The sequence below is a fragment of the Ptychodera flava genome, chromosome 9, assembly GCF_041260155.1.
Source record: "Ptychodera flava strain L36383 chromosome 9, AS_Pfla_20210202, whole genome shotgun sequence".
In the NCBI taxonomy this organism is placed as follows: domain Eukaryota; kingdom Metazoa; phylum Hemichordata; class Enteropneusta; family Ptychoderidae; genus Ptychodera; species Ptychodera flava.
This window is the reverse complement of record NC_091936.1, coordinates 18,990,772-19,011,474: the sequence shown is the minus strand read 5'-3', so window position 1 is coordinate 19,011,474 and position 20,703 is coordinate 18,990,772. Positions and strand designations below refer to the sequence as shown.

General features: G+C 38.2%; 2 protein-coding genes across 2 annotated transcripts; one reads left to right on the top strand and one right to left on the bottom strand.

Moving 5' to 3' along the window:
• The first annotated feature begins 2,850 nt into the window (after nucleotides 1–2,850).
• LOC139140248 (MYG1 protein C27H6.8-like) lies at nucleotides 2,851–8,495 on the top strand. Its single transcript, XM_070709360.1, has 8 exons — nucleotides 2,851–3,000; nucleotides 3,658–3,822; nucleotides 4,236–4,341; nucleotides 4,874–5,104; nucleotides 5,337–5,415; nucleotides 6,514–6,636; nucleotides 7,245–7,426; nucleotides 8,001–8,495. The coding sequence occupies exons 1-8, from the start codon at nucleotides 2,877–2,879 to the stop codon at nucleotides 8,176–8,178; spliced, it is 1,188 nt and encodes a 395-aa protein (XP_070565461.1). The 5' UTR covers nucleotides 2,851–2,876; the 3' UTR covers nucleotides 8,179–8,495.
• A 1,134-nt stretch (nucleotides 8,496–9,629) lies between these two features.
• Nucleotides 9,630–20,473, bottom strand: LOC139140245 (zinc finger protein ZXDC-like). The gene is made up of 12 exons (XM_070709350.1): nucleotides 17,917–20,473; nucleotides 17,329–17,393; nucleotides 16,625–16,780; nucleotides 16,265–16,354; nucleotides 15,481–15,662; nucleotides 14,733–14,928; nucleotides 14,210–14,390; nucleotides 13,672–13,860; nucleotides 13,053–13,151; nucleotides 12,004–12,501; nucleotides 10,999–11,141; nucleotides 9,630–10,423 (listed from the first exon to the last, which is right to left on the bottom strand). Exons 1-12 carry the CDS (start codon nucleotides 19,067–19,069, stop codon nucleotides 10,169–10,171), a joined length of 3,207 nt encoding a protein of 1,068 aa, XP_070565451.1. The 5' UTR covers nucleotides 19,070–20,473; the 3' UTR covers nucleotides 9,630–10,168.
• Nucleotides 20,474–20,703: the final 230 nt, after the last annotated feature.

Sequence of the window (20,703 nt, the reverse complement as noted above, 5' to 3'; positions counted from 1 at the left end):
TGTAAGCTATATAGAAAATGTCTTTGAATTCAGACTTGACCTATCTTAAGACCATTCACAGTGAGTGCTGTGTATTTTGCCTTTGGTAGTTTAGGATCTTTAATCTTTCAAATGCTACACACCTTTATGGATGGAGTTGTGTCAAGTACGCAAGTTGACCTGAAAAAGTATAACCCGTTGAACTTAATCTCAATGAGCTCTCTAAATTATGTGGCAATGCTTGATACAGCAACTTTTACCAAGACACATAAGCTTTGAAACAGGTGTCAGACTTTCAGATTTGATGCAGCTGTTTTTGTACAGACCTTACAGCATGTGTATTTCTGGTTTAGCTATCAGTGAGTCATGTTAATATAAGTATATATATGGACTGTACCTAATCCTAAATTTGATGATGCACCAGACATAAAGCTGATGAATATATCAATAACAGGTGAGATGGAAAAATTTACAGTGAATTCAGTGTCGTAAAAAAGATGCCAGTATGGTTTGAGCGAGTAGTTGAACATTTGTTAATGTACAGTATTTACAGTTACATTGCATACTTGATGTTTACTTAGCCTTTGCAAATTGTATTTTTTATTTCAGGTTACTAGGAATTTTTTGGAAATGTGCCAGGATAGGAGAAAGGAAGAGCCCCTATGTAGCAGTGTGTTGTGTCGCCATGGCATTTAGTATTTTATTTTGGCAGTAATGCATTAAAAAGGAACATTTTCAGCGAAACGAAGGGTGGTACTTGACTGCAAAACAGACAAGATGTGTCTTGAACTCAAAGCGGACAATGCAACATGTAGATACCATGACTAATGCCCCTTCACTGATTAGCATAACTTTTTTGCCAATGTAATTATACCCAACACATCAGATGTAGTCATTGACTACACAAGCCATTGTTATTTTATTTTCCTGTTACAGTTACAACCTGCCAGCCCAACGTCCCATGTTCCTTTTCCTTGTTGTGTAATGTCTTCCCAAAGAGTTTGGGTTGTAAGACACTATTTAATAATATTGTAAACATGGTCTTATTAGAAGTTTCTCCACAAGATAAAGCAATTTAACATGCTCTTTTTATGTCAAATTTTATGTGAAACAAGAGTAAAACTTTACAATGTCAAAATGCTCATATTGACTAATGGTAACAGCAAATATGTCTGAGTCACACTGTGCATCAAATTTCATGTGACAGGTCCATGGCCAGTTGTGTTTCCACCAAATAAGTGTGGAAATCATCAAGCGCTCTTTAACCTTGCATTAATAAGATTATACATCGATGCATATTTGACTCAAGGAGCCAGTGACACCAAGGTATCAAGACACAAGCAGCTCTTATATAATTGTTTTCTGTCGCAGAAGCCTTCAGAACAAGAACTGTCACTAGACAAGTCAGGGTATTTTGTGCACAATATTCAAAATTTGTTTTTAGAAATTCTGAACTCTATGTCCGACTCTAATCTTTCAAATCACAATTCTTCATTTTACAGTGATTTGTCAAAATTTTGAGAGACAAATATATATCATTTTCAGTGCATCATTTAATACATAACAAGTAGATGAAAGTATTTTATTTTTGTTTATGCATGTTAATTTCCTTTCCGGCTCCTTTTTATGAACAAGTGACAATAACAAGTAATAATTCCCATCCTAGTTGATCAATTGACATGATTTGTGATTGTCTTCAGCAAAGCACTATATTGTATTTATTTGCTTGTTGCTAAATTGCAAAGGACTGTGTGAACATAAGGCATTTTCTCCAAACTAATTACAGTCCATATTTTGCTATTGACTTTGCTTCAATATCCATGTATATCAGTGACAGTGTAAACACCTGTGTTTGAAATTTTGTAAACTAATAGAGGAATCAAAATTTCAAGCAGTGCACTTTTGCATAGGAAATTTTTTTATAGAAATATGCAGTCCATTGCAGAAAACATTTCTCCAAGGCTACAGATGCAGTCTCTTGCAGAAAGTATTTCTACAAGACTACAGATAGGGCTTCACAAACAAACACCACAACACTGATGCAGGTTAATTGTATATCTCATTAAAAACTATTTGAGAAATAAAACATATAAAGTTTACTTCACTCAGTGATCCTATGTTCTGCAATTTTTGTATGTTCCAAAAATATTTATCATCAAACTATCCTGTAACAACTTTGACACCCATTGGAAATTGATAGCAGTGACAAAGGTCTCTTCCTGAATTTCAACAAGTATGTGTAACAGTGGAAATATATACGAAATCATGTTATAATTGCCCCGATAATTCTTCCTGTAACTGAACTAGGTGTACTTCTCAATAAATGAAGAATTTTTGCTTATATTGTGCGTGGTATCGTATTAAATTAACCCAATCAAAGAGGCATACATTAAAATAAATCTCCATTGACAGTAGAGGACATAAAAACATGAATGACTATCATATGCACCACATTGATTTGGTTTTCATTTGATTAAGTCACTCATAATGGTTTTTAGTGCTGTATCATTTAAGTTTTTGATTCACTAGATTTCTAGATAACTCAGAATATGATTAAACTTGATTAACAAGTACGTAATACTGAAATGTATTAAACATCGCATCGCCTGAAAGTTACATTGAATGTGCGCCGCCTAGCGACAGAAGTTGTTGAACTTTCGTATGTGAACTGCAAGAAAAAACAAAAGTGTCATCACCATGTCCGCTAGGGATTATGTTAGTATTAACGGAAGTGAGCTCGATCGGATGTTTTTGTTTACGTGTAATGCATGTTCTATTTTACATTAAACATTTGATAGGTAAAAATTAACGCTGCATCACAACGCGTATTTTGGAATCAGGGGCGTTCTGGCCACACCCGCAAATTTTAGTACTGCTATATCAAAGTTCAAAGTGTAATGCGCATGCGTGGTGGTAACGCGGTAAATTCTCACATGTTGTCAATATTTCGACAGTCGGTGATCCGGTCGTTGTTTCTTCAAGAGCGATCTCAGGCATTCGTGTTAACTCAGGTCAACTTGAGTAAGTAGTATTATATCATTATTTTAGAGGTTATATTTGAGATTTTACTTTAGGAGATATATTCTCTTGATCTCTCAATAATGCTATGGTGAGGATCTTCTTATAAGTTTTGTACATGTAAAGCCATGATAGAGGGTCAATGATAAAGGAATAAGCGTTTGCAGCGTTCTCGGGATCTCGCCCTTTGTGACCGTGACACATGGTGGTCGTAATAGTATCAGGAGTGCATAATGTCCAACAGTTGCATGAGAGTAGGTCTCCAGTCTGTCCCAATGCTTATACAAAAAATAACATCTTGTTTTGAGAGGTATGAGGTCTTTGCGGTGCATTTTGTGATAGAAGTTACGCACGACATCTAAAAGATTTTAAAATACTGTGTGTACTGTAATCGCCAGTTTGTGCAAAGGTTACACAGTATCATGAGTCAGAGTGTTATATTATCATGTAATTAGATATAGATCCCTAGCTCAATTTCTTACAAACATCAGAGAAATGTATGTCCACAATACTTTGAACATGTCCTTTGATGAAGGATTTACTATTCAAGTAAATTGCATGGAAGCTGTCGGTAAGATTTCTCCCATTAGCTAACAGTGAAAATGTTTCAGGAAATTGCTGAGATCATCTTTCCACCATGAATCTGCATTTTCATTCCAGGAGTACTCAGGAACATCACAGCAATGTCAAATGATGAAGACCACGCATCAAAGAAAGCCAAAACCGATGCAGCGAAGAAGATAGGAACCCACAATGGAACGTTCCACTGCGATGAAGTGCTTGCCTGCTTCATGTTGAAACAACTATCCCAATACAAAGATGCTGGTCAGTGTAATTCTAATGAAAGTTGTTACTTTATTAGATCATGAGTAATTGTATTGTTTTACCTTGAAGTTCATTGAAATTAATTGTAATCATAGATTTTTAGTCATCTAACATGCAAGGAGAATGGGAAAAAATATGCCCAGATCAAACTGTTGCACCATAAAAAATATGATTTTGAATTCTCTGTTAATGTACTCCACCAGTGAATGTACAATATGAAGTAAATGAGAAAGAACTTTGCAAATGCATGCTTTGACATAAAAAAAACTAACAATTGTACAATTTTAATGCTTTTCTTGCAAATTACTTTATATACTCTTACAGTGTATGTAGAAGTTAGCTACACCATCAAATTTTGCCGCATGATACTCACAAATGAAACTCTAAATAGAATTTTGCTGTTTATTCCACAGAGATTATCAGAACTCGTGATCAGAAAGTGCTGGATACCTGTGACATAGTGGTGGATGTAGGAGCTGTGTATGATCCCAGCAATCATAGATATGATCATCATCAAAGGTAAGATAGAGAACAATTTTACACTATCACTCAGTCAAACAGTAATTTTTTTTGTCAGTCCATCATCTAACGGGCGTTAGCCAAATCACAGGATGAGGTACCCATAATTTACTGGCGTGGAGCACTGAGGAGTAAAGTGCCTTGCTCAGGGACACAACACCGTGCTAAAGAGTCTTGAACTCATCGTCCTCCGACAATGAGTCCATTACTCTGGATCTACCATGTCTTGATATATACTAGTGTATGATTGTGAAATATACAACTTGGAGTGGTGAATACATTTCTACGCCTTGGAGAAAAAATAATTTCAACAGAAATGCAATATACATACCATCCAACATTGTCACTTTTCAAAAATTTCAGAATTACAGTCATTTGCTATACACTAGTATTATGAAATATATACCGTGCATTAAGCCCGGAAGCAAAACAACAATAGCAAACATCTCGCCCACTTCTGATGATTGAGTGTCTCTCTGTTGTTTTACAAAAAAAGACATCTCATTAATACAAGTTGGTAATTTATCTACAGATCATTCACAGACTCTATGAATTCACTGACAAAAGAAAAGAAGTGGACGACCAAACTGAGCAGCGCTGGGCTGGTCTATCTACACTTTGGACATGACATCATCGCCGAAATCCTGGACACTTCACGAGATGCCCACATCACTAAAATAATCTATGATAAAACTTATGAGAACTTCATTGAAGAGATTGATGCAATAGACAATGGTATTTCACAGTCTGATGAAAAGCCAAGGTAATACATGTATACTGTTGTTTAATTTCAAACCTGTGTAATAGAGCTATCAACACTACATTTAGTTTCCTTATCAAGCATTTCCTTCTGGAATTTCAGCCTTTCAGCGGTAATGTTGATGAAGCAATCAAAAGATCTTGTGGGAATGTGTGAGAGATAATGCTTATTTAAACAAAAGGAAACAGTCTAAAGCTAGCATTTATCAAAATATAACCATTTTATTTTTCCACAGGTACAACATATCAACAAATCTAAGTTCAAGGGTCAAAAATTTAAACTCGTGGTGGAATGACAAAGATGTGGATGTTGAGGTAAGTTAAAGGGATCTTTAATTTTCTTCCTACATGCAATACACATAAGTGTGTACAGATGTCAATGACCTACCAGTCCAGTGAACTTTAACCCTTTCACCGCCATGGTTTAGTCAACCCCACTGTTTTCAATGGTGAAGTTAGACTTCTAAACACGGAAATGCAGTGAAAAGGCCTTGATAGATGATTTATTCATGGAAAGAAGTTAACAACATTGGTTCCTTGAACAATGGGCACCATGATCACCTTGGTGACGTGTATAATTCATCCTGCATGTATAAACCAAACATGTGACATTTAGAGGACGACTTTTGTTGATTACAAAGAGGCTTTTTTGTGTGATATGTTTGATGTCAGTATATAGAGACAGCTTGATCAAGTGTTCCGACATCTCCCACCCCCTGCACCATGATAAAACCAGGCAAATTCATTCAAATGACATAACAAATGGATTTGAGGTATAACAGGCATAGTTGAGGATCCATCACTTGCCTTGTATCAGCAATGTTAAAGTACTGATAGCTCTAATTTTTGACAAATTTTTTAATATTTTGGTATGACCACATTTTTCCAGTGTTCTCTCAAAACCACAATAAATACCTGATATTGGCTAGTCAACTTCAGGCCTTTATGTCAGGTGCATTGATATTGCTAAAGTGCAAGCTACTATTTAATATTCAACTATGAGATACTACAAGGCTCCTAATATATATATATATAGATAGAGAGAGAGAGAGAGAGAGAGAGAGAGAGAGAGAGAGAGAGAGAGAGAGAGCTGTTGGTGACAAGCCAAAGAAAGAAGCAGCTGATAGACACATGTAACAAAAATGTTGATAAACTTCAGAGCTACAGTTTTGAGGGTTTGAATAGCTGATACCTGCAAGCAAGACATTCTGGTACTTGGTATTGAATGTGTGGCTTGTAACATCATTGTGTTTCATGTAACTCAAAATTGTACTTGGTTGGTTCTTTCAGCGTTTATTTTGCTCATGTAGGGTGTTCACATGCTCGGCTTGGCTCTCTATGGGAGCCCTGATGATGCTGTGTGCATGTAGTTGACAGTGCTATAGTAGTTTACTGTACCTCCATTATTTGCAGGCAAGATTTCAAAAGGCCATGTCAATGGTTGGTTCAGAGTTGCTTGACAAAGTAAATTTCTATCATAAATGTTGGTGGCCAGCAAGATCCCTGGTTGAAGAGGCAATTAAGAAGAGACATGAGGTGCGTACAAAAAATGAAAAAAAAATGTTTTGACAAGACTAATCAGAAATATTTTTTGATCTTACAATTCACAGCATGTCCATTGTACATTCCCAGACTTCCCCTATGCTGCCTGCAGGCAAGGAAAGTTTTATTGAATCAAAAAATGGGCAAAGAGTTAGTAAAGTTCACTTTCTCAGTCCTTGTTTTGACTGTACGTTTATTTAAAGCTCAGAATGTATCTCATCAGAGTCTGTTTTACACTAGTATGCAGATGGCTTGTTTCATCATCATGGAAGTGGAACACGCATCTGCTGATAAAAAGAGTTCACAAATCACATACATGGCTTTTAATTTATGGACCATAGATTTACTCAAAATTTGAAAATTTAGTCACAAGTGATAAAAGAAATCTGTCCCAGTATGGTTTATGTACATAAAGTGCACAATCTGATACAGAGAAATGCTTGCCATGGATGTTCAGTTATTTTCATAAGATATGTACAAGTTAACAGTACTTATTGATTAATACTTTATTTGAATAAATGAATATCATTATGTCACATTTCAAAGTAAAGATGTTTGTGTATTCTTGACTAAAAAAAAATTTGCACAATTTTATCCTGTAGGTTGACAAGAGTGGTGAAATCATTGTACTGGAACAGGGCGGATGTCCATGGAAAGATCATCTCTTTGATCTGGAAGTGGAAATGAACGTAGAGACGCCAATCAAGTATGTTTTGTACACCGACCAGAACGACAACTGGAGAGTTCAGTGTGTACCCATCAGAAGTGATTCATTTGAGAACAGGTCAGTCTCTATCATGAGAAAAGTGGTGGTGGTTTTTTTTTTCAGCAATCACTCTCAATACGGATCAGTCACGCTTTGGACAGTCCCTCATGCCATCTTTGTTTGTTTCAATGTAGTAGGGTATCTAATTGCAGCATGACCAGTGTGCTTTGAGCAAGGGTAGTTTGATACAACACACAGACACATAATGATCACTTTGTGCAAGTGAATGAACACACAAGAGGTCATGATGCGACATACATCTGGAACTCATCTCGCTGGCTGGTAAATTGAAAGAATGACAAGGGTAATCCCTAACTTCATTTCATGTATATCTAAAAGGAATTTCCCTCATCAAGGTCACACACTGCAGTTCCAAATTTTGTAGTGAAATTTGTACATCTCTTTATATCTTCCATATCATCCTGTATGTGTGATTAATAACTTTTATTGAGAGCTTAAAGATCTTTTTTTGGCTTGTAGAAAAAAGTTTGAGAGTACCGCTTTCAACTTTGAAAATTCTCAAATTCTTCCAATGTGCAGAATATTTTATCCCACAACAGTAAATGCCCTCTGTATGGCTTTGCTTTCACAGGCTGTCGCTGCATGAAGAATGGAGGGGGATACGTGATGACAAGCTGAGTGAACTGAGTGGAATTGACGGCTGTATCTTTGTGCATGCAAGCGGATTCATCGGTGGAAACAAAACCAGAGAGGGCGCCCTACAGATGGCAAGGAAAACACTTGAAAATGCTAGGCCAGACAAAACATAGGAGTGGAGTCTGTTGCAAATTACATAGAATTTTATCAGACACTTTGAAAGGAAATAAACTCTATACTGCTGAATTATATGTTGAAAATATTTTAGTTTTCAAACAATCTTGCTGTAGTGTATCACATTCCAATCATACCACTTGTTTCAGGTTATGTTGATGCGCAAACAAAAGCAGCAGTATGTCCAGTTTTGTAGTGCAATCTGGTATCTCTGTCTTTGTTCCCTTCACATGGAAAGTCTGCCAAATCTGTATTGACTGCTGTGTTGTCATGTGTGAACCAACTGGGTTTTTGATAATAAACTTTACCAACATCAGTGGATTGGATGTGTGATTCCTTTTTGCCCGATGTATTTGTATCGCTGTTGGCATGAGAAACATGTTACATACCAAGTGATTCTATCCCTCCACTGACACTTGCCCAACTCCCTTGACAGACCTTGCCATCCTGTTTCTTCAAGGAAATTGTCCAGAACCGTTGCTTTCATGACCGTGTGACATCAGGTGTTGTTCGTGTCATTGTTTATGACAGTCCCATCCCTGTACTTCAACAGAGCAGTAATCAACAATCATGCTAAAGACTAGTCACCTTGGAAACACATGATTTATGCCAAGCACACTTGTAACACTGATACCGTGGCAGATTTTGATCAAGAATTCAAATGATTTGGACATGAACATATATATATACATATGTGAACATATATCATTGGTCCAAACCCACATCAAATTGTGACTGGTAGATACAGTATAACACCTTTATTGGCCTTATTTAATCAAGTGACTGATGACAATTTTCCAGCTGTAGCTATGTCATCCCATCTGATAAAGGGTAACTTGATTAACCTGAAAGCCAAAGCTTGGCTTGGTTTTCTTCTAAGGGCAAGAGTTTAATGTTACCCTCACAACATTCACAGAATTGTGATATAAATTCAGACTGGAAGAAAGTGACCCATAAAATTTGATCCACATATGGAAATCTGCAACAGAATTGTGGGGTCATCGCATATATTACAAGTAAGTTTGTTGTAATGATGGGTTGTCATTTTGCAGGTGTCAGTGATGCACAAACTGATGCATGGCTAAGCTTTGAGATGAATCACTCGCTGTGCAAGATTGCTAGTCTGATGTGATTTATTTCAGTGGTGGATTTTGCTACACCACCAGACACAAGCCATTGTGTTTTACAGTTTCAGTTGCACGTAGCCTGTTTAACATTCAAACAGGGTCAGGGATAGGCACTGAAATCTGGCCACCCTTGCCACAGGGAGTTTTATAAAATAAACAGGTCAACCACGTGTTCAATGGACACTTACTGGTGGGAGCATTCATATCATACCGTTCTGAGTGCAAGAAAATGCCAACCACTGAATAATGCTCATTTTGAAAGCCAATTCTACAGCTCCTAGAGGAGTCTTGCACGAGAGAAAATTAAGAATGAAACAACTGACTTACATTTAACCATCACGATTGTTTATTCTGTAATGGATAGTACAAAAAAAAAAACTTACAGATGTTTGAAAGCTGTCCAGGCACTGGATATTTCTTATAATGGCCCTTAAATTACAAACCAACACTCAGTCACGGTAGCAGTGTGAAAACTGCATGATGGGATATCATGCAGATGCTTCTTTAACAGACAACTACAGACTGCAGGCTAAGTGTATGGGGAAAGGAATTGTATCGGTGGAAATGCCCATTTGATTCAGTAGCAACACGTTTGCATTACAAATGCATTGAAATATAAAATAAAATGCCATGCTCTATTTAAAATATACACCTAATTATCTGTGACTGGAGAAGAACTGTTACAGTACACTGAATATTAGGGAAAATTATCACATATCTGTGTACTGATACAGATCAGAACTTCTGTGGTTTCTTTAGATAAATTTCATTATGCCATACATATGTGGTGATCGTATGCCTGGCAAGGAGCTTATATTTCAGGTATATTTATTCAAAGGGCATAAAGAAGTCCTCAGATATTTCATTCTAAATCTTGCAAATTGATTGTGCTCTCAGTGAATGTCGGTACACTGGTGTCCGAGTTGCTGTGTGTTTCTATAAAGTCCTCGGTAACGCTGGACTCCCCGGGGTTGTCGTCGTCTGGGTTGGTGGTGGGCTCTTGAAGGATTGTGACTGGCAGTTCGCTTGAGATGCTGGACTGATCTGAGCAGGTAGATGGGGCTGGCAGTGATATGTCTGGATGGAATGGGATGTCTTGGTCTGAAGGTGGGTCATCCTGTTGAAAAGAACACAACAACATTGGCCATGTAAGTACATGCAGAGTATCGTTCCTTTGGAGAATGCACTCATTATAGAAGACTTCATAATCATTTAGGAGTATCTGCATGCGTAATGCGCATGCGTAATGGTTCGTCCCCGTTATCAGATCACCATTGCTGGCTGTAAAATCTCATTACCTGCCTTGTTTGTTTAGATCTCATCTTGCCGCTCCAGATAGGAAAACAGAGTTTGGCTTAGGAAGTTCCCTTGGTATATTGGTATATATGCCTAGCTAAATTTGTGGGTAATTACCAACTTGCCCCACTGAAGAATAATGGCCTCAACTGTAAAGCTATTGTTCATGTACTTGACTGGAGTTGAGTTTAGTCAATATGCAATCATTTGCATCAGACCACCTGAGAGAAGCTTATGTTTCATTTCATTTTGCTGACACAGTGGAAACAGTGTCAATATAGATATCTGTCTCCTGGACTTTTAAAACCAGTGAGATACATGAAAGTTCCACTAGTGTGAAATACCAAGCCAGTCAGCCCTTCACTTATTGTTCACCGAGTTTGAAGAACAACTCACCTGTAATAATTGTGTTTGTACATAGTGCGATCCAGTGGCTGGATCTCGGAGTGTGATGGCGCTAGACGTCATCACAACACCAGCTGTGAAGGCTGATGACTCGCCACAGTCTTTTGAAGCATCTAAGCTATGGTCACTATCACCTGTGTGAAGAACAAATAAGGATTACATGGAGCAGTGAAAGAGAAAGAGGAATAGGCCAAACCCGGAATTCGAATCGACCACGGTACAAACAAAGCCATGTGCGCAAACGCGCATAGACGTACTTATATTTCCATACGCGTTAGTACACATGTGGGCTTGTTTGTACCGGCATAACGTGATTATTTGGGCGTACTGAGTCTGTAGAACGCATCGCGTCCTTTTTATTCCGGAGTAGAACCATTGAGAGAACTGCTGAAGAGTAGATGCCTGGTCATGCTGCATAGGGATGCTTGCAATGGATACAGCATGCACTGCTGCAATTTTGACGAAGGGCTTTGATAATGGAAAGGTAGAAGTGAAAGCTGTTCAAGTAGGCAGTATCTCTGTCATGAATTGTCCGACGTATCTTATGATTTGTACTTAATGCTAACACTGACACTGGTCTTGTGTAAAACGCAGTGTTTTGACCTCTCATTATGTCTTCCGTTCTGATTTTCATACATCACATAACTAATTCATCTACAAACAAGTTTGATGGCAGCAGTGGGGTATATTTGAAGGTGACACAACTCACATGTAAGTCATTACTGACACAGCCCTTACACATCATGTGATGAAAACCACTTTTCAATCACCGACCTTAGAAATTAATTATGGTATGAGTAGTATGAATGTCCCTGTGCTTATTCATCAATTCATTGCACCAGCATATTCGCTGGAAATTACCAAAAGCTGGATAATCACTCTGCACAAGGCTTCACGAGACTTCATAATGTATCCACTCAAATGAGGTGTACTTCTGAAACTAATCGCTGCATTGCCAAGCTTTTCTTTGTGACATGGCAAGGAATGCATTCTTACCTGCTGCTTTATCTAAATCTGGACTTGGAGCATTTTGAAAAATTCTCCTGCGCTTTGCTGGCCTGTGTAAAAGTCCCTGAATGGCACTGTAATCGGTCCTTGCAGATCCACTATTATTGGCTTGGAACACTCTGGTGGTATATTCCAACGGACTGCCGGATGTTATCGCTACTTCCGGGCTGGGGTTCGTAGCGTCTGTACTGATCGCTGCCATGTCGGCATTGACAACGAACTGGGTGACCACATTGTTTCCGACATGCTGTGCCATGACCTCTGGCTGTAAATTCGCTGCGCTCACGATCTGTTGGTCCACGTCGGTTTGGGTCAGGTAATCTCCCACTGCCTCGTTGGCAGTGTCTATGCCCTGGTTGTCAAACTGTCCCTCCTGGGCAAATGAGCTGTTTTGTTCGGCCTCGGTGGCTGCAGCTGCCACCTGGAGGTCATAGTTCGTTCCGTCTTCAGACTGTTCCACCTGTCCTACTTGTGAGATACGCACCACTGTGGGGGTTGGAAGAGGAGGGAAAGGCATAGAAATGAATAAGATACAAGGCTGGTAAATTTCATGGCATCAGTGACGATGTTATTTACGTTTTCATGAAAGTACAGTCATTTTCTTTCTGGGTATGATGTCGCAGGCTGCATACATTCGATTCTCATTAAAGAATGACTGGAAAAGTTGATACCACAACAAGATCTGAAATCTATGAAAAATTTCTATCACCCCTCCTCTCCTAAATCAGCATAATTTTAAACTATAGTAATATTTCACCATAACTTAAATACTCAGAGACTACTGTATGTGTAGCATTTTGCATAAGCATTTCAAATTTCAAAGAAAGCATGTCGGTGTTTTTGGTGCATGTAGATGACTTTTCACTCCAGAGACAAAGGGTCAAACTGAGTCTATGCATATAGCCACAGCTTTAGTCAGTTTATTGTTTTAAATGATAACAAACTCCACCAATCAACAGAAATGATATAATAATCTTAAGTTTGTAGTGGGTTCTATCGTAGGATTTATGTCTCCACACAGTTCATTATGTACTCACCAGTTGGTGTACCCTCAACAGCGCCAGTGATGTTTTCCAAAGTAGTACCTGACAGGTCCTCTGGGTTGATGTAAATAAAACCAAACTGATTGGCTTCCACTGAAACAAAGAAATATGGACAAATTCAAGTACTGTTATGATCATTCTTAAAAAAATCATTTATCAAAATTGAGTGGTATATGTTCCAAAATGATTGCTTATCACTTTGCGAGCTTAGGTAAGGATACTCTGTGTACTTACCCCAAGTCTGTCTAAGATGTTTTTCTCATAAGAGTCACAATCGATAGTACATACTTAAGATACGAATATATCTAGTTGACTTTCTCAAGTTGAAAAGCTGATACTGCATTATAAAGCTAGTCCACGATGTAACTGTTTAAGAGTATCTGTTAAGAAGTTTTTAAATACCGTATGCCGTTGAAGCAAGGCCCATTCCAATGATTAAACGAAAACACACTTATTACACATCTATAGTCCCACTTAATTTCAAAAGTTTAGGGCTCTTTCAGTGTTTCTCCCAGTTGATACAATGAGTCACTTGTCCATTTTCCATTGAGCATGCTCATTCTGTGATATGCCCTAACATAGATGTCCCCCTTCAAAAGGCATTTCCACTTACGTGCCACTGTGCTGATATTATGGAGTTTGTTGATGTGTGTCTTGAGGCTTGCTTTACTGGCGTACACTTTATGGCAACCCTGCACTGGGCAATCGAAGCCAGACCTTTCTTTCCCCTTGTCGTTGGTATTGGCGTGCTTCTTCATGTGCACATAGAGACTGCTGCGAGCTGAGAACTTGGCATCACAACCTGAAAAATTGACAGTTGAAATTGAGGTTGGAAAGACCTACTTGTCTAGGTTTATAGGCTCTGGCTAGCAGTCTCGGTTGGTAAATTTTTCAATTCATTTTGACTAGCAGTTAAGTTTACACGCAGAAATAGTTCAACGCAAGTTGTGAGTCTTCACTGTGACAGTCAGTACATCAGAATAAGGCATCAATCATTAAAACAGCTTGCTACGCTACACTCCTGATTTTAGCCAGGGATTTTTGGATCAAATAATGACTTGCTAACCACGGGACTGCTGGACCAACCCGACATCCAAACACAATCAAATTTAAATGCACAACATGTGCCTCACATTAAAATTTCACGTCACCTGCTATGGGACATTCAAATGGTTTCTCTCCAGTATGGGTCACAATATGACCCTTCAGATGTTCTGCTCTGGTGAAGGCCTTGCCGCAACCTTCTTCTGGACACACATATTTCTTTTCACCAGTGTGGCGTCTCTGATGCCTTGTCAATTTCTGCAGGCACGTGAAAGCCCACTCACAACCCTGATAAATGAATGAATGGATAAAAAAATAAACAAATAGAGTGCATATTCTAAGGCAATTAATTGACAATTGTTATTTTTCTATGAATGCCACTCATTCAATCAATAGTGAGCCACATAAATGAGTTTTGGTATTGATACGAAAGTATAAAACTGATTCAGTATCTCACTGTGTTTGGACTTTGAAAATAGTTTTAATCATTGTTCAGAAATGTGTGGTTTACTATTATTTAGTTATGTAGCATAAATATTTATAAGGGACCAGGACAGGTCTTCTATCATCAAAAATGTTCAGTATTCATTTACCTACGTAACTCAAATGCAAACACGAAACCTTCCATACCTGAAAAGGACAAACATAAGGTCGTTCCCCTGTATGTGACCTCAGATGTAATTTCAGCCGGCATGGCTTGTCAAATTTCTTGCCACAGCCTTCAAATGTACAGGGGTAAACCTGTTCCTCTCTTTGGTGGCTTCTGATGTGTGACCCCAATGCGCTGGATGTGGCAAACGCCTTGTTACAACCAGGATGATCACAGCTGAAAATATGATGCAAAAAATTTATTAGCGAAATAGTGATATGTTGTAAACATTTTTCAAAATACCCGGGTACCGTACACTGTCTGTGTACTGATTTTTCGATTCACAAAACAATGTTTAGTTTAAAAACTACACACTTGTATCATTATACAATGCGATTTTATGGGCAAAATCATATGACATTGACATCTGTATTATTAATGAGTTCAAATGAAAAGTTTTTCTTGTGACTGTGTCCTTTCTGTTGTTTCCTACATTCAACTTCAACAAATGTTGTAACAAACACATTTGACAAAATGGTGTTGATATTCAGGACTGAAACTGATGATATGATACAAGAACAATGGTATACATCTGTCATTGTTAGACCATTCAAGGTAAACATTATAGTCATCAGTACACTAAAGGCTAAAATGTACAGAATTGTCCAGAGAGAAATAGATGTAACTTTGTATACACTGTCGTGACATCCAAATTTCAAAATTTGTCAAACTAATCACTGATATTTTTGATACACTATTATAGAATGACCTTCCAACCTTGATACCTACATGAATTTCTTGTCATCATAGTGTTTTCGTTTATGAGTCTCCAACTTCCTCTTTGTTGAGAAGGATTCACCACAGCCTTCTACATCACACGGATATAGAGTGGTTGGCCGGCAGTGTATCTTCATATGACTGTTCAGGTTGTACACTGTTGTGTAATACTTTCCACAGTCATCAGCCGGACACTGTTGACAAATTGACAACTTATGAATTTCTTTTAGCTACACACATTCGCTTGTATAACCCAGTCTTCTTAATTGCCTCACTGCTCATACTTTACTGTTTATTTCCTGTGATTTTGCTCTTACAATTTTCTCATCACGTAGAGATTGTAAAATTGTGTCTTTTTGGCATTGATTCACACATCACTCACATAATAGAGACTCTGATTCTGATCTCAATCTTTTCTGGTACCGAGAAGTATGGATACTATGACGTATCGTGACAGCAAATATATTGTGTAGTGTACCATTTAACCCTTTGAGTGCAGTAATTTTTCCCACCAAAATTTAAGTGAAGCATTTTACAACTTTCTGTAATATTTTTGATGATTTTGGACCAAATGGACATCACATTTCATTGGCTACAGTGTTTTATCAAAATTTTGGCAAAAATCTGAGAATTGACTGGGCTAATTTTCTAAGGCAACAAAAAATGACTTTGGCGCTCAAAGGGTTAATGAAATGTGAACAACAGTACTTTCTCACTCTGAGTCGTATTTTTCTTGTTCATGCACTAAAAAGATACTCCATCGGTGCAACTGCAGGGGTATAAAGGAAATACTCACTTTGAAAGGTTTCTCTCCTGTGTGCTTGGCGTAATGCCGTTTTAATTTGTAGGATGTGGTGAATGCCCAGACGCAGTTGTCATAAGTACACTGTCAATTGGATAGATGATACATCGATAATGTAACAGTATTTGGATACAAGAAGTTGACTTTCAACTTGGACACTGATCATCTTTTTTGGTTTTAATGAAGAATACCTCAATGTAATTTCTCACACCAGATAGAAGGATATGATTACATACTGTACAAAATGATTTGAATTCATAGATGTAAGTTGAAAGGAAAATGAACTTAACAAAATTTTTCTTACTCCATATTTGTTCTATCTTGAGAAAAACTTCCTCTGAAAACACGACTTACTTTAAAAGGCCTTGACTCTCCTGTATGAGCAGACGTATGAAGTTTGAGTTTGGCCTTGCAGTTAAACTTTCTTCCACAGCCACTTTCAGGACAAAAGTACACTTTCCCTGACGATTCATCATCATCGTCATCCTCATCCTCATCATCACTCATCTCCTGCATCAACATGGAATAAATTCATTTCGCATCATCTATTTTCAAAATGCTTAAAATTCAGTGCAAACATTTACTTTGTAGTTGTACCTGAGAATCTGATGTCATTTTGACAAGCACTGTAATCTTGTTTTTTTTCCAAACATGATTGCAGACTTGGACGCTACAAAAATTTATTGAAATGAATCTGTTGATGTAGACAAAACATTACGTACTTTTGTACTTATAAAAAATAGCGATACCATATAAACACACACATAACACAGGTATTGATTTAGAACTTACTATATCAAGAACTCATCAACAACTTTTGCATACACAGAAATTGTGTGAAGGGACTCTGGGAGTGGCAGAAATTGTTCTCAAACTGAACAGGACTATCATACATGTGATGTGTAAAGTGCTACAGTACTGAATATTTTATGCATGGGGTTTATCCTAAATACAAGGCAAGCACACTGAGCTGCAATAGTAACTTCAAAGTCAATGAAACGATCAACTACAACATTTAGTCAGTTACGTTAAACAAAGTACATCTTCAATGCACAAACCTCATTTTCTGGAATTTCATTTTCCATCTCATTCGCTGCATCATTCCTCTGTATGACAGGGTCATCTGCAATTTATGATATGGAAAATATAAGAATGTTATGATACGTGATAGACTGTTCAACCAATTGAATATGCCCCATCAAACCAGAGAATACCCACATCAAGTTTCTATGAAAAAAAAACGTTTTGCTGAGAACATAATTTTTTGTGTAAGAGTTTGATTTTCTTCACAGAAAAAGCGTACACCAAAATGAGTTGCAGATGGGAAAGTTGTGAAAAATATTGTTATAGACATATCTGGGAAAATCAATCAGTATTTAGGAAGGAAAAGACTTGAAACCATGCACAATTATTCTCCATTGATAAGGACTGGTTTAAATACTCATATGCTCATTAATATGCTTCGCAAAAATGAATACACTTATGTGTATCATTAAATGCCATTATTTTATTGAGTCTTCCTACACATAACATAACAGAATCTAAATGAAAACCACTGAACTTTAAGACGTTTGTAGCTGTTAAGCAACTGCACTGCCTGAAATAGTTTACTATACTAATAGTATGTACTATACTACTAGTAGTACCTGTTGTCTTTACAGCCGGCAAACTGACAACTGGAGTCTGCGCAAGCGTATTTTGCTCATCCACAAGCCCTATCCCGCGAGCTGTTGTTGTTATCATGTCCGTCTGTGTCACAGACATCGATGACGTCACTGTTGGCGTTGAGATGGACTGCTGGACAGGAAGAGTCAGAATGGCCGAGGATGTCAGGAGTCTTGACTGGGCCGGATTAATCGTCACAACTTTTTGGATTGTGCCATCTTCTTTCGTGGTACTTGTGGTCGTGACTATGTAAAATGTACTGTTGGACACGTCCATGCTCCGACTGGTGCTGGCTGTAGCCTGAGTGGCAGTGGAGTTCTCCACAACTTGGTTTGGCACGGCCTCCAGAGTATCCGTTAAATCACTGGGTTCGAAGGGTTCACTAGCATCACCGGTGCTCAGTACATCGTTGAAGGTGTTACACACACCGGAGCTGTCCTCTAAACTCGAAGATGATGCGCTGTGTTTCGGGCCGACAGACTCCTCAAATTCCATCCCTTCGTCTGGCATGCTCTCTAGTTCTTGAGGGGTCATCAGAGTGTTACTTTTGTCTCGCCCTAAGTTTCTTTCAATGAGGGAACCAAGGTCGAAATCTTTGACGAGTTTTTGGCCGCTTTCGTTTACATTAGTGATATTATCTATGAGATCAACCGCTGATCTGTGATCCTGGGAGATAACTGGAACGTTCGACTTCCCACTCGATTGCGTCTCTTGTAGAACAGGATGACCTACTTTTACTCCGCCATCTTGCATTCCTTCCTGATCTTGACTGTCGAGACACTCACTACCCTGGCTATCGGGATTCCATATCGGGCCTTCCTGGTCACCAAAATGCCCGTCGACTATACTTGCCACCTTGATATCTTGGCTGCTGTTATTATTTTGATTTGTGTCCACAGTTGGGGGCACGCCTTCCCAACCAACGGAGTGTACTGTGTCATCACCGCCATTTTGAACTTCCTCGGGAGGCCCTATTGAGCTTATAGACTCTTGACTGATCTCAGATCGTTCTTTGGCGGCAATGCTGCTGTGTTGTTCGTTGTTTTCGGAGATGACAGTGTTCGAGAAACCTATTTCATGGGCGCCGCCATTTTGAGTCTGCCCTTGCCAGTTTTGGTCGGGATTCCCGTCCATTTTCTGTCGGGCTGATATTCGGGGGTTCCTTCAGCACTACCGAAAGGGCTATGGTAATCATACAACTGCGTGATTGGCTTGTGCAGATCATGTGACGACCCCGTGGTAATATTCTCGCTACAGCGCCACCTACCGATCACTCACGTTTCACCTGCAAGTCCCGTTCCAAGCAATTTACAATTCACATTCACTAGTAGCCTTTCTAAACACATTACTTACATTTCCTGTGGTGATGTTCATACTAAGTGTATGTTAGGTAATGCCAAATCTAAAGTTTTCATCTTGTTCACTTGTCTGTGATCTTGGACTATCTTTTAGTCTGAACAATATACATGATAAATACACTTGAACACCAGTTTTATGTGTTAGGCACAATACATCTGCATACATCCGGTCCAGGTCTCTTTTTTCTTCGATGTTTGAATAAAGATTATAACTTTCTGTAGAGTTGCATTCATCTATTAGGGTTAAATCATTATTACATTATATCATGCTACCATGCCCCATTCTGATAGGACGAGAGCTCATTCTACCGATGCTAAGGCCAAGAAAAAAGTTTGTTTCTCATCCTAGACATACTGCAAAAATGATGCGACCACGCAGGGTTTTTTTTTCTCTCAATTTTTCTTTTATTCTTCAACTAACAAGTACGCGCAAAAAACATAATTTAAAACAACATAGGAATGCACGCAGAGATAAATGCACGGCAGTGTTGCCTTAGTATTTTTGTATAGCAACAGTTCTGCAGTTTGACTTTTAGTACAGCAATGAATAGTTTTGACAGCTTAACATCACAGTGCCATATGTGTACAGTTCTGAACAGAAAGTCGGTGTCACTTATTTCGTTTACAGTTATGTTTCATACAGCACTGTGTTATGCACTATCGTCGCACATATTTGTGTTCATTTTTTTTTTTCATTTCCAGAACAGAAAAAAGCTGGCGCGTTGGGCCTGAATTGACACAGGCGAGGATGAGAAATAAACTTTTTATTTTTCTTGGCCTAAACAATACTGTTTTAGTACTGATATCAGTGGTAAAACGAGCCCCTAAACCAGCATTTTCAAAAATTGCATTACAGTGGGTGAATTTGAACGTTCTTTTCTAAACTTACAGTAATGCAAAACAGTCTGCTTTCTTTCAAACACCGAAGTCTGAATTTTGATACAGATACATTATGGGTATGTGACCACAGGGTATCCAGACATCTGGTTGTTGTTTGTATTGTTTATGCTTATTAGTCATTTTTTTGTCAACCAATATAATTCAACAAACATAACTGTTGTGTTGTTGGTTCAAACATAATGTGGATGTCATAAGGAACGCAAGAAGGACACTATCATTATTTGAACCGAAGCAACTGTCAACGTTTTTGTTTGTTTTTTTTAGTCCTTGTTGACCAATAAAATTCAACAAACATAACTGTTGTGTTGCTGTTGTTCAAACGTAATGCAGATGTCATAAGAAACGCTACAAGGACACTATCATTATTTTACCTCCCTGCCAACATACTCTCTCTTCATTTTCTTTTACAGAAGATCAGCACGTGTAAGAAGTTCCAAGTCAATGCCTGTCACTGCATACACTGACGCATATCACACGTCGAAAAGAATTATACGCTTGTTGCAAGCAGCC

What these genes read in the sequence shown, in the direction of transcription:
- LOC139140248 (XM_070709360.1), top strand. Translation starts at nt 2,877, where the DNA reads ATGCGCATGCGTGGTGGTAACGCGGTAAATTCTCACATGTTGTCAATA. An exon ending in GTTAACTCAGGTCAACTTGA is followed by an intron (nt 3,001 to 3,657) that starts GTAAGTAGTATT and finishes TTTTCATTCCAG; the next exon opens with GAGTACTCAGGAACATCACA. An exon ending in CAATTAAGAAGAGACATGAG is followed by an intron (nt 6,637 to 7,244) that starts GTGCGTACAAAA and finishes TTTATCCTGTAG; the next exon opens with GTTGACAAGAGTGGTGAAAT.
- LOC139140245 (XM_070709350.1), bottom strand. Translation starts at nt 19,069, where the DNA reads ATGGACGGGAATCCCGACCAAAACTGGCAAGGGCAGACTCAAAATGGC. An exon ending in TATGATGACAAGAAATTCAT is followed by an intron (nt 14,929 to 15,480) that starts GTAGGTATCAAG and finishes TCATATTTTCAG; the next exon opens with CTGTGATCATCCTGGTTGTA. An exon ending in TGTTGAGGGTACACCAACTG is followed by an intron (nt 12,502 to 13,052) that starts GTGAGTACATAA and finishes CAACCCCCACAG; the next exon opens with TGGTGCGTATCTCACAAGTA.